This window comes from Microtus pennsylvanicus, chromosome 21, assembly GCF_037038515.1.
Source record: "Microtus pennsylvanicus isolate mMicPen1 chromosome 21, mMicPen1.hap1, whole genome shotgun sequence".
Lineage (NCBI taxonomy): Eukaryota > Metazoa > Chordata > Mammalia > Rodentia > Cricetidae > Microtus > Microtus pennsylvanicus.
The window spans coordinates 32,413,701-32,426,442 of record NC_134599.1 but is presented as its reverse complement, the minus strand read 5'-3'; the positions used below and the strand labels follow the sequence as shown (position 1 = coordinate 32,426,442).

The 12,742-nt window shown below is 42.8% G+C and overlaps 1 protein-coding gene across 1 annotated transcript in view; it reads left to right on the top strand.

Annotated features, from left to right (window-relative positions):
• The window catches only part of Lrpprc (leucine rich pentatricopeptide repeat containing), an 83,122-nt gene extending 70,677 nt beyond the window's left edge, over positions 1-12,445 (top strand). The window contains exons 32-38 of the mRNA XM_075955752.1: positions 2,548-2,749; positions 5,073-5,212; positions 5,316-5,431; positions 7,612-7,686; positions 8,858-8,942; positions 10,244-10,386; positions 10,836-12,445. Coding sequence (XP_075811867.1) covers positions 2,548-2,749; positions 5,073-5,212; positions 5,316-5,431; positions 7,612-7,686; positions 8,858-8,942; positions 10,244-10,386; positions 10,836-10,892 — 818 coding nt within the window. The 3' untranslated portion in view covers positions 10,893-12,445. The remainder of the gene's footprint in view (positions 1-2,547; positions 2,750-5,072; positions 5,213-5,315; positions 5,432-7,611; positions 7,687-8,857; positions 8,943-10,243; positions 10,387-10,835) is intronic.
• Positions 12,446-12,742: the final 297 nt, after the last annotated feature.

Below are 12,742 nucleotides of genomic sequence, written 5' to 3'. Positions count from 1 at the left end.
GGTTAAGCTCCCTAGCTCTTCCCTATGGTACTTGTTTCTTCCCCAGGCTGCTGGAATGATGCTTCCTGTTTGCAGTTCATAAAATAATTTTCCATCTCTTGAGAGGAAGCCGGGTAATTGCCCAGCCCCACTGTTGCTTACAGTACCTTCCCAGATGACGGTGGCTGAATACCTACACGACTGTTCTCCCTTCCCGGAGTGGAGTTCTGCGGTGCTCTGCGCACGCCGACAGTCTTAGGCAGCCTGGAGTTGTAATTGGGACCTGCAATAAGGCTTGCTTTTAAAATTTTAAAGGTTTTTATTTTCAATAGAAATGATTTTGTGAGGTTTATTTTTCGTGTAGATTTTATGAAATTGAACATGTTAAGTGGTCACGCCCGTGCACACTGTAATCCTAGCACTTGAGGGGCTGAGGCAGGAAGAGTGTTCAGGCTTGAAGCCAGCCTGGACTGCCAAGATACTGGACTGCAGAGTTAGGCTGCCTCAGAGAAACAAAGAGGGGGCTAAAATCTGCTCCTTGTAAAAATTTTAAATAGCTAATGTTTCTGTAGACATAAAGAACAAGACTTAAAAACTTCATGAGTTCAGTTTGCAGGGAATATGCCCCAAGGCTTTTTTCCCCGATTCCTAGCTTACTAGGTGCCCCGTGAAAACCACAAGGACATATTTGGTGTGGTGTCTTATCTGTTCTCAGGTATTCGCACACATGGAGGTTCCATGAGCCCACTGGCCCCTCCTTCCACTTCCACCCAGCCCTCGCTGCCCGAGCCCCACCAGACTGGCATCTGGTGAAGGCACAGTGCTGCACGAACAAGGCGGGAACGGTTTGGACCCTGTTCCCGTCCACACTTGCTCTGTAGCCTTTTGGGTCTTTTCCCCTCTCTTTATTTTAATCAAACATTATTTTAAGCAAACTTATCTATGGCAATAAAGTAGCCAAATAAATCTTACTAGTAATTTACAAAGTAATATTTTTGTAAACTATTAATAACGGCTATGTATTGCTAGAACAAATGAGAGAAGGTTGGCTGAGTGACGGTCAGAGAGACTTGGAAAAGAGTGGGGGTTATCCACCTTGGTGTTCCTTAGGTCATTTCTGGCACAGATGGCAAATTCTGTGGCATGGTTTAGATCATAAGCTCTTATATTCCCCTTGGACAGACAGAATCCCCCTCCCCCCAACACACACACACACTTTCCTGTACCCATAGGTCCAACACCTGGAATGAAGTGGGGGCTTAGGTTGGCATCTAACACATGACTTTAACTGTAAGGTTGGTTAGGGAGGGTTCTTGGAGGATGGCTTTTAATCCCACACCTGCATTATAGTATAAAAAAAAAATACGTCTCCTTTCTGTTACCTTTACTCGTTAGCACTTAGCTCTTCCCTAGCAGTGTGCTTAGATACCGAGTACACTAGAGCATAATTGTCTGCGTGTGACCACCCTTAGCAAGATGCGACTAAGCTGATTTTCTGTGAATCTTATTTTTTAAATATTATACAGCCTTTTTTTCTGGTATGTTACATATTTGTAACCTCTTAACCGCTTTTTAAACTATTTTTTCTTTTCTGTACTTGACAGTCAATGGTCTGGATCATGTGTAAATTTGAAATTATAATAGTTTATTCAGTAAAGAAGACTAAATTGATCGTGTCTCTTACTGTATTGTTTTTAATAGACTGTTTAATTACTACCCTTTTCCTTCCCATGTAAAGATAAGCTGCTCTCATTCTGGAAGCTGCCTGGAGAGCCTTAGCTTTGTCTAGGTTACAGTGCTTTAATTGCTACAAAGCCTGGAAGTTTTTTTGGTGGTGGTAAAGGTGATTGTTATGCAAAGTACTGGTGCGGCCCCTCCCATCTACCTCCTTATTTAATACCAGGATTTCACCACGCACTCCATATTTATGCATAAGCAAGTGCTTGTAATTGTGAGCGTTTCGCAAAGCAGCCCCTTGACTGTAGTCTTAAGAACTGAATGCGGCAAATATCTGCACGGAGCCTGATTGTGTGAAGTCAGTCTTCTAACCTGGATGAGTGGCGGCTCCAGCTCAGGAGGGTTGTGTGATTCCATCCAGTTGGGACCATTTTCTAGAAAGAATAGGAGATGTTAAAAGTTTTTGTTAATTATGTGCTCTTTGAATTAGTAAAATCTAGGAAATTACTAATGAGAGTAGAAGTTACTTATTTTTTGTTCTTTGTTTTTTCTTTTAGGGGGTGCTTTCTTTAGTTTAAGAAGTTCTTCCTTATTTATACTTTTCAGAGCTTGTCACCTTCCTTGATTAGTCATAAAATAGTACCCTGGATGGGACTCACACTGTCAACAGCATTTCCTTCTCTTTGACATGAACTTTTGTTCCTCTCTCATGCTTTAACGTTAGATGCATTGTTTTAATAAAGATTTTTCATGAAGTATTAATATTTTTGTAATATAGGATAAATTGTTCATTTTTGTATTTAGCCATTTGATGCTCTCTCTTGTTTTAAAACGGGTTAAAATCGGTATGGGTCATTTAAGAAAAGCTTAGTTCTCTGCTCTCCGTTTTAGTGGCTCTCACGACTCTAAAAGCAGCCTTGGATCTGGAGCAGATCCCTTCTAAACTCGCCGTCACCCGCCTCATCCAGGCCTTCGCCATGAAGGGTGACCCGGAGAGCATAGAGGCCATTCAGAGTATGGTAAATGGACTGGATGCAATCGGCCTCTCAAGTATGGTTTTCATCAATAACATTGCTTTGGCTCAGATGAAGAAGTGAGTATTCTCAAGCTTTCTTGACTAAGGATTATCTCAGATAGCAACCTTCAAATGTTTTTGTTGTTCTTTATACCATTTGGAAATTTGCAATCCTAATTATGTTGATAATTTACTATTAAAACTATTTATATGTTAAAATGTATTTTATCTTTAATTAAATCTTACTAAACATTTACCATTCATAAAATCTACTCCACAGTTGCTAACTCCCATATATAAAATGTATGTTATGCGCAAGTGTGTATGCCTCTTGTTATCAAAAATAATTCATTTACAAAAATGAAAGTGATTTCACTTTCTAATCAGCAGTTCTTTAGCATCTCAACACACTACTAGCATAGTGAAACAGGACTTACAAACTTATTAAAAATACACATTTCTGCCAAGCGGTGGTCACACATATTTTTAATCCTAGCACTTGGGAGAGAGAGGCGGGTGGATCTCTGAATTAAAGAAGAGCCTGTTCTACAGAGTTCTAGGACAGCCAGGGCTACACAGAGAAACAAACAAACACTACATTGCCAGGGCTGGGGTGGGTAGCTTTATAACAGAGACTCTGGTTAGCAAACATTAGAGCCCGAGTTGTAGTTGAAGCGTTCCATCTTTCTCACCCCCAGTCTATGATGTCCACAAGACTTGAGTAGCATCATTGCAGAAGGACAGACAGACTTGACTTTCTCTGATCTCACTAGTGCTTTATATACATTACATCATTAGGAGATTGAACATCATTCAGGCCCAAGGTCCCAGAACTCAGGAGGCTGAGGCAGGAAGATCCATGAGTTTGATGACAATCTGGGCTATGTAGTGAAACCTCAGAGAAAAATCCTAAGAATAATTCTAGAATTGATACTTGACATTTTTGAGGAAATCTATCTCCCCCTCCCCCTCTCTGTCTGGTTTTTTTTAAAAAATATTTATTATGTATACAATATTCTGTCTGTGTATGTCTGCAGGCCAGAAGAGGGCACCAGACCTCATTATAGATGGTTGTGAGCCACCATGTGGTTGCCGGGAATTGAACTCAGGACCTCTGGAAGAGCAGGCAATGATCTTAACCACTGAGCCATCTCTCCAGCCCTCTGTCTGGTTTTTTGAGACAAGGTTTTCCTGTGTAGGTTGGCTTTGAACTCAGAGATCCGGGTGTCTCTGCCTCCCAAGTGCTGGGGTTAAAGGTATATGCCACCCCTGCCAGGCTTTTTGGGGGGTGAGAGGGGAGTCGTTAATAGGATATATGGATATATTAAAATGCTGTTTGGCAAGGTTTTTTTTTTTGTTTATACTTATTTCTTTTCGCAAAAATGTTTTGGTTTTAACCTTTAAAAGTACTTTCCATGGTTAAAAATGCTTGTAGCTCTTCCAGAGGACCTGAATTCAGTTCCCAGCATCCACTCGGTGCCTCACAGCCATGTGGATCTGATACCTTCTCTGCCCATACAGATATGCAGGCAAACAGCCATTTATAGGTAAAATAAAATATTTCCTAAAATAGAGTTTCAAACCTTTTTAATAAGAAAATGTGATGTTTTAAAACTAGATCTGTGTGAGAGCTAGATGAACATTTTATTTTATAGTTACATTTTTTATGAAATGGAAAACATGTTTTTACTCGCTTTAAAATAATTTTTTTTACCGAAACTCATAAGAAAGATCTAACAGATACTCAGAGTCCTTATTTTGATGTAATAATTTCAACATGAAATTGATTTCTGGCATCGCATTATAACCCACACCACCAGCCATCGGTCATCTTATCAAAATGACAGTTATTAGCATATTTTTTCCTACTTTGTCCAGGAAGATGCAGAGTTTTTCTCTTTCTCCCATAGTAAAGGTGTGCTTTTCTGAGGGTTCTAGTACGGATTTCCCCTAAAGTATGGTCCCAGACGCAAAGGCATCTCCGACTTAACCATGAAGATAGCTTTTTGACTGTATGATCTTTTTATTTTTTTATTCTCCAAATGTTATGCATTGTCTTTGCCGCACACGCTAGTGATCATTGTGGTTTATAAAGCCAAAATAATAGCATCTGATATCCAGTGAACTGCAAAATCAAATTAAATATTCGAGACAAATCTAATTTGGTCTTGTTTCTCAAACACTGTTTTGAAACAAGTGCCCCATAGTGTGAGCCACTCTGGTTGCTTTTATTATGTTAGATGATATGCTTTAAAAAGATCACTGTTAGGAACCTGGTTGCTTGTAAATAGTTCTTTTTTCTGGAGTATTTGCATGAGTACCCACATAGATTGGCTTCTAACTAAAACTGGCTGCAATTTTTGTAGATGCAAATATTTCATTATAATTTTTTCTTTTACAGTAATAACATAGATGTTGCCATAGAAAATATTGAACACATGCTTACTTCAGAGAAACCAACCATAGAGCCCCAGTACTTCGGCTTGTCGTATTTATTCAGAAAAGTACTAGAAGAGCAGATGGAGCCAGCACTGGAGAAGTGTGAGTTGCTGTTGGTTAAGCACATAGAAGCCATTCCTTTGCTTTGGGAGTGAGTCACGGCCCTGTTTCAATGAAAGCTTCTCCTTGCCTCTTTCCCTTGCAGTAAGCATCATGTCTGAGAGGTTGGCCAATCAGTTTGCACTTTACAAGCCCGTCACAGATCTCTTCCTGCAGCTTGTGGATTCCGGCAAGGTGGATGAGGCCAGAGCTCTCCTAGAGGTAATGACTCATCGGAGCCTGTGGCTTCTGAGAAGTAAACAGAATGACTAGTCAGGAGTGTGAGGAAGGGCACTTCCGCTAGAATGCTGGAATTCAGTGTAAAGCAAGATTGCATGGCAAGACTGTGGGCACAGGTAGAACTGAAGTATCCTTGTCATTAAAATCGGCATAGGGTGGGGAAAGGAGACAAATGCTTCAGTGAAGACAGGTAATGCAAAGCAACAATTCCTTTGATTTCCTAATTTCTTTAACACTCTAAATACTGTGCATCACCATGGCAACACAGTTTGCAAACAAGAAGTAGAAAATGTTTGCTTTCAATATACAGCTTCTCACTTGAATACTCAAACATTCTCAGTGCCTTATTCGAGGTTTATTAAGAGTTGGATTTGCTTTCTATTCACTTACGTGTCACAGACACATTAAATGACAAATGCAGGTCTCTGTGGCCCGCACGCTCGGTTAAATTAGCAATCTTGAGGAAAAGGAGACAACTGCATTCATGCCGTTTTAACAGCTCTAAATATAAAGCTGCGGCAAGTGCGCCAGAGCGGTGGGTGATCAAGCTGCTGCTGGCAGTGTACACAAACAGGCACCGCTGGGGAGCCCCTTCCCAGCAGGTGGCAGTCAAACAGTCTCGGTGATCCCGCCTGCGACTGTGTTTGTGTAGACTCCCTGTGTCAAATTGAGGCCTGGAACCAGTTTCTGGTAGTAAATAGTGTTATATTCACTCACATTCCTACCAGCTGTGAGATATCTTAAGTAGGAGATATGGACGATGACGCTGTACCCCTTGCCTTGAGCTCCATGTTGGATCCAAGTTCATCTAGCGTGACAGCACAGCCCGAGCCACTTTTCAAAGGCGTGTCCAAACATCTACCAGTACATAAAAATGCACCCTGCTTCTGCTTTCTTTCTTTCTTTCTCTTTATTTATTTACTTATTTATTTATTAAAGATTTCTGCCTCCGTGCTTCTGCTTTCTTGGTGTGTTCCTTGACTTCTCCTCTTTGCAGGAAATTTATGAAAGGAGTATCAAAATCACCACTGAATGTTCTCTTAGGATTTGTCTTCCTGTGCATTCAGCTGCCCAGCGAGGGCTGTAAACGCCGTTCCCTAGCACATGTGTGATGGTGTCTTCTCGATTATTCTCCAGAAGAGGCGCTTGCTTCCTTTCCCAGCTTGTTCTGAGCCATCACCTCTGTGCCTTCCACAGGAGCAGAATCACCAGCAGCCTGGCTGCTCTCAGAGCTGCCTCTAGCTGTGAGGCACGCCTGGGAGCTCTTGATGGCTGAATGCTGATCCCACAGCAGCCCCATCCTTTACCTGCTTGCCAAACAGTAAAGTGTTGTTCTTTCCCGCTTTCATGAGGAACACTTGATTCCCAGATGTCGAAAACATGAGTTTATAATGTAAATGTTCCGCGAGTCGGCAAAAGTTCTTTTTATACTATTCATCTTAGCACTGACAGTGTTTAAGGCTCTGAATGAACAATGTGCTTTTAGAAACTTAGAGGATGACATCTGCAATGAGTATAAACTAAAATATTGTCTTGCCATATTTGATTTGACTAAAGCATCTGAGATTGGATAGACACTTGATTTATCTGGTCTGTCACATAAACTTTTTTTTTAGTTTAACTTTTGTCTCTTTCTCAAGCACTGGCTGTCTATTGCAATGAAAGCCTTTTATAAAATGGAGAGATTGAAATCGGTCCTTTTGTGTGCATAAGTGTAGGTAATTATACTTTAAAGAGAACGTGCTTTGTACATTTTAATTTTTATAAAGAAATGAGCAGTTATCTCCCTGACACCTTATTAAATGTAGAATTAACCTTATGATCCCTAGCTCACTTGTGAATGCTTGGCAGAATAATTGGAGAGGAATCGTGTTTCTTTTTTCCTCTTTCTTTGCAGTTCTAAGCCTTGTTCTATGGTTGTTGAAGCATTGTTTTAATTTTTCCCTTTCCTTTTTACACAAACTTCATCCTTGGATGCAAAGAGCCACACTCTGACGGCTCCCACCTGGTCCCTCCGTGCCGGAAACCTGGCCGGCCGGCTGCTGGGCTGTCCTGTGCTGACGACACAGCGCTGTGGTGTTGGGAACTCCCTTAATTGGGAATATCCACTTTGATCTGCTTATTTAAAACCTTCATTGACTGAATGATGTTTTATTTCCTAGAGATGCGGTGCCATTGCCGAGCAAAGCTCAATTTTGTTGCTGTTCTGTCTCAGGAGTGCTCGGAAACCAAAAAAGGTACTGTACTCTGCTTTGTCCCCAGCGGGTCTGGAGACACTGCTGTTCATGGTCAGCGCCTTATCTGAAAATGCCAGAAACGAAAGGCACATCAAATAAATAAATTTGGCTTCTTTTTAAAATTGGGAGGTGTGCGCACGCGCAGTCCTGATTGCATTTGTGTGTGTCTGTGTCTGTGTGTGTTTGTTTAAGAACTACGTCTTATGGTTTTTTGTTTGTTTCTGGTCCCCCCCCTTTTTTTTTTACTGTGCTGCAGTATAGTTAGTTCAATGGTAGAAGCTGCTTAGTGTGTGCCCAGTGCTGACTCAAACCTCATCCTGCCTCAGGAGATGGGACAGGAAGGAGTTCAGGAGAGACGTGGGTCTAGATCTGGTCTGACTACATTGGTATAAGAGAGGAGGTAGGATTTTAAGTGCTGGCCACAGAGCTGTTGGCAGTCCGCAGTTAGTTAAGCTGGATTTCCCTCTGGGAAAGTGAGGATGGTTTAAGTACATGAAATCTATGGCCGATTTCCCAGTCACACGGTGGAGGAGGTTCTGTCTCTGCAGCGAGACGATCTGCCTCTGCAGTCACCCCCCCACACACAGTGACAGTCCAGGGAAGTCCTACAGATGGGTTTTTCACGAGCCGAACGGGACAACGCGAAGTTTTGAATCTTCACATTTTATCTTGACTTTAAAAAAGAAAAGAAACAAAAAAACCATGATGTTAAACTACAACTGTTGCCAGGTGGCAGTGGTGGCGCACGCCATTAATCCCAGCTCTGGGAGGCAGAGGCAGGCGGATCTCTCTGAGTTTGAGACCAGCCTGGTCTACAGAGCTAGTTCCAGGGCTACACAGAAAAAAGCAAAACCACAAATACAGCCTTTATCTTTTCTACCCTTGTGATCTTACAACTTTTTGATAAGTTGACAGTTGATAAAAGAAGCAGTGTTTAATGCTTTTATTATTTAAGTCTATTTTAAAAGCGTTCAAATATAAATGAAATGCCATTAATTATTGAAAAAAATTATGATTTTTTATCTGGCTGTGATTTGTTGGATTAACATCAAATGCCGAGATCCACAGGCCCGCTGAGCGGTTGACTGTGCTGTGATTGTCTTGATGCTGTTAGTTAGATTAGTGCACTCTGAAGCTCTGCTGAGTTTGTCACCTTTGTTTACCTTCCCAGGCACCGGTTCTGAAGACTTTGTTAGAGTTGATTCCTGAATTACGTGAAAAGAAAGAAGCATATTCTTCCAGCATGAAAAGCTATGGTAATAAATTTAACCGTACTATATTAGTCAGTGATCTAAATATTCTAAATAGAGTAAACTATGAGTTCAGCTCCAAAGACTAATCCTAAGTTTCAGATAGTTACTCATTCATTTAGCTCTAGAAGGTTTGGGTTTTTATGTATATGAATGCTCTGTCTTCATACTCATTAGAAGAAGGCACCAGATCCCATTACAGATGGCTGTGTGCCACCATGTGGCTGCTGGGAATTGAACTTGGGACCTCTGGAAGAGTAGCCAGTGCCCTTAACCTTGGAGCCATCTCTCAAGCCCATGTTTTTAGACTATAAGAAAAGTATGAAGTTATTTATTCCTAGAGTTTGAACGTTAAAAAATAATTCTGAGCACCTTCAGAGTGGTCCGGATAGGTATAGTCAGGTTCCAAGGCTTTCAGACAGACCTGGAAGTTCTCTTGGACGTGTGGTAGGGACCAGCCCTGGCCCTGGCCTGCAAGCCGGAAATGCTGGCCTTTTGTCAGTGCCAGCCCCACCTACCTCTGCTGTGACCAAGGGTCAACCTGTCCCATTTGGAACTCCATCCTTTTCCTTCTTGTCCTCTGTCAGACACTCACATGAAAGGGGCAGTCTCAGATTTTCTCACTAGGAAGATAAAAATACTGTCATTTCCAAGTCATGGTTGCCTGTCCATGTACGGTCCACAGGCTTGCTCACTGCAGTAAATGAAGAATCTATGGTAGAGCAGTTGGCTTAGCAGTCAGAGCTAGGAAATAGATTCTTTGTTTCCATATGAAATCTTGCAGTGTTTCAAAACGGCTGGAATCCTAGACTTCCTGAAGCCAGTAACATAAATAGTATCAGAAGCTAAGACAGGTCCCTGTTGTGCTGTGGCAGGACAGCTGAGCAGGCCAGGCCAGAAGCCCTAGACAGGAGCAGGCAAAGAGAGAGGGTTGGGGGCGGGGCAAAGATTGACACTGAGAAACTGAGCTTCAGCAGCTTCCAGCTCCTACGATGGTCACTTCCTCCCTCACTCTCCTCACAGCCTCTTACTTGGTAGTTGAGGATTTGAGATCACTCCGCTAGATCCATCTGGCACTATTCCTGTTGCTCCTCAGGCTTTCCGGGCCTGCCCTTCCTTCCCCTCAGCTAGTGGCTTTGCAGGAAGGGTGTGGAGGAGTGAGCAGTCTGTAGATTCTGGTTGGCCTCCTGCTGGAGCCGTCCCTACCTTTGTCTTGGATCCTAGAGAGCCTTAGCAACAAAGGGTGCCGATGGGAGGAAGGATGGCTCTCTCCACCTGCCTTCATCTCTCTCCTGCAACTCCTTCAGCCTTAGACAAAGATGTGACCTCCGCCAAAGCCTTGTACGAGCACTTGACAGCAAAGAACGTGGAGCTGGATGACTTGTTTCTGAAGCGCTATGCTACTTTGCTCAAAGATGTTGGCGAGCCAGTCCCCTTCACAGAGCCCCCTGTGAGTACTCTTAATTAAGAGGGAAAATAGCTTCACAGATTATGTGTGCCTAAGAACACCAAGGGTGTGAAGAGAAAACAGGTTGAATACTTAATTACTGAAATTAGGCCTCTGAAGAAGAGCCTTGGGAGGGCTGGGGCCTAAGCAGTAGCTGTGGGCTGGAGTGGAATAGCCTTGGGGTAAATGGAAGGTGTGTTCCCGACCTCCAGCCAGGTGTGATTTACCAGACTCTCTTAGGTAGTAGCTCTCTTGTTTCTGCTTGAGCTAGAACTTTAGCCTTGGTTTAGCTCAGAACTTGAAGCTTTTGAATTTGGCATTTCACAAAACATGAAGCCCTACAGAGCAAGTGATTAACCTTGGTTCAAGCTGCCTTGGCCACCAGTCTACACTGATTGTGGTCTGAGTCTGCGCTGTTTGCTCGTAACTGTAATTTCTGTTTCTCCTTACAGGAAAGCTTTGAATTCTATGTGAAGCAGTTAAAGGAAGCAAGGGAAAACCCTTCATGAAAGAAGCAACGTGTGTGTGTGTGTGTGTGTGTGTGTGTGTGTGAGAGAGAGAGAGAGAGAGAGAGAGAGAGAGAGAGAGAGAGAGAGAGAGAGAATGCCTGTGTCTAAATGTTATTTCTAAAATGTACTTGAGGAAAAATAAAGAAGTGAAACTGAATTTGTGTTTCTATGTGTAAATACTCGTCCACTGTGTCACCAATGAGCGCATATACTTGGTCCCTGACCTCTTGCTCCTTTCTCTAAGATGGCTCTTCATATCCAGCAGTGCTTTTCCAGGGAGAGACTGAGAGCGGAGGGGCCATGCTGTGGCCGTGTCTGCAGCTCACAGCCTCTCCCTTCTGCCATGGGGCTTTCTCGAAGCTCCTAACATGAAATCTTGGTTTTGACTTCCTTTGGTTTCGGGATTTTGTTAGTCCAAGTTGCACCTTACACCAGACTCATAACTGTAAACTTACAAACTGGACATGCGATTTATAGGAATAAGTAAAATACTGGTTTGTAATGAAGTTTACAAGCAGTCAGTATTCCCTGTCCGTACACTTGCTAGAATCTACGTGTGCGTTGTAGCTTTAAAGCAGACTTCAGATAGGCGCGACACTTCCCCTCTCGGGTAATAGGCACCCCAGTATAGGGGAGGAGGTGATGCTGGAAATGTTTCTTTGAAAGTCGCCTCAGTTTGTATTCCTCGTTGATTTGACCTGGGTGTCTACACTGCCACTGTTTAAGAGGCTGTCGGGCCACAGGACAGGACTTGGGTGCTGTTTGCTGTTCGTGCTGTCCCCTCTCTATGGAACTCACCCTCCAGTGTCTACCTGTGGGGGCACAGGAAGGAAGGTGGATGGGGAGAAACTGTGGGGTGTGTGTGCACGCGTGTGCTTGTGCCTGGGACAAGCTGTGCTCATTTCCACTTGGCTTTGTGGAGTGAGATGCAGGACCAGACACTAAACCAGCCTGGATTCCCAGCCTAGAAGACACCGCCGAGGTTGCTCCTGTTCCTGCTATACAGCACAGGACCTGCATGTGTAGTTGAGCCGTTGTCTGGCCTGCCGGGAGCCTCTCTTACCCACCCATGGCCAGTGACCCCAAAGCTGACCGAGTTCTGCAGTTAGGCCAGCCCAAAGGAATTGATCTGACGTTTCCTTGTTCACTGACACACCTGGGTGAAATACATACAGCTTTGGGGAGCGATTGGAACTTTATGGCCATCCTTGGAAACCTGAGGTGCAGTCACATTCGCTGGAATAATAAATGGGTATTAAAGGTTTAAAAAGATTGCCTGCTCAAATATCTTTACCATTAGTTTTGTTCCCATTTTGAATATTAATATTTATAGAGCAATAATTGTATTCTAGGTGACTTATAAATGCTTCCTCAATATATCATATCTACTTTGAAATAGAGCTACAGAGTAAACTAAGTTGTGGATTCTAAAAAGGAGCATGATTGTAAACTTTGGGAAAGTGTGGTATTTTATATATAATGTATGTTCATGTACCAAAAACCAATATAATTTAAATGGAATTTCTCTGAATAAAGTGTATTTTAGTACTTAATGAACTGCCATTTTTTACCCTATCAAATATATGAGGCCTATAGTCTTGGATTTTTAGAAATTGTCTGACCTCTGTCACAGGGAGCTTCCTGGTCTGGTGACCTCTGTCACAGGGAGCTTCCTTCTCTTTTGGCTTGTGGAGAACCAGTGAGTCTCCCACTGTGCTGAGAAGAAACGGTGTCTGAGATTTCTGAGGAACAAAGCTGCCAAGAATGGAGAAATTGAGCTAGGTGTGATGGTGCACACATTTAATCCCAGCACTAGAGGCAGAATCAGGAACATCTCTGTGAGTTCCAGG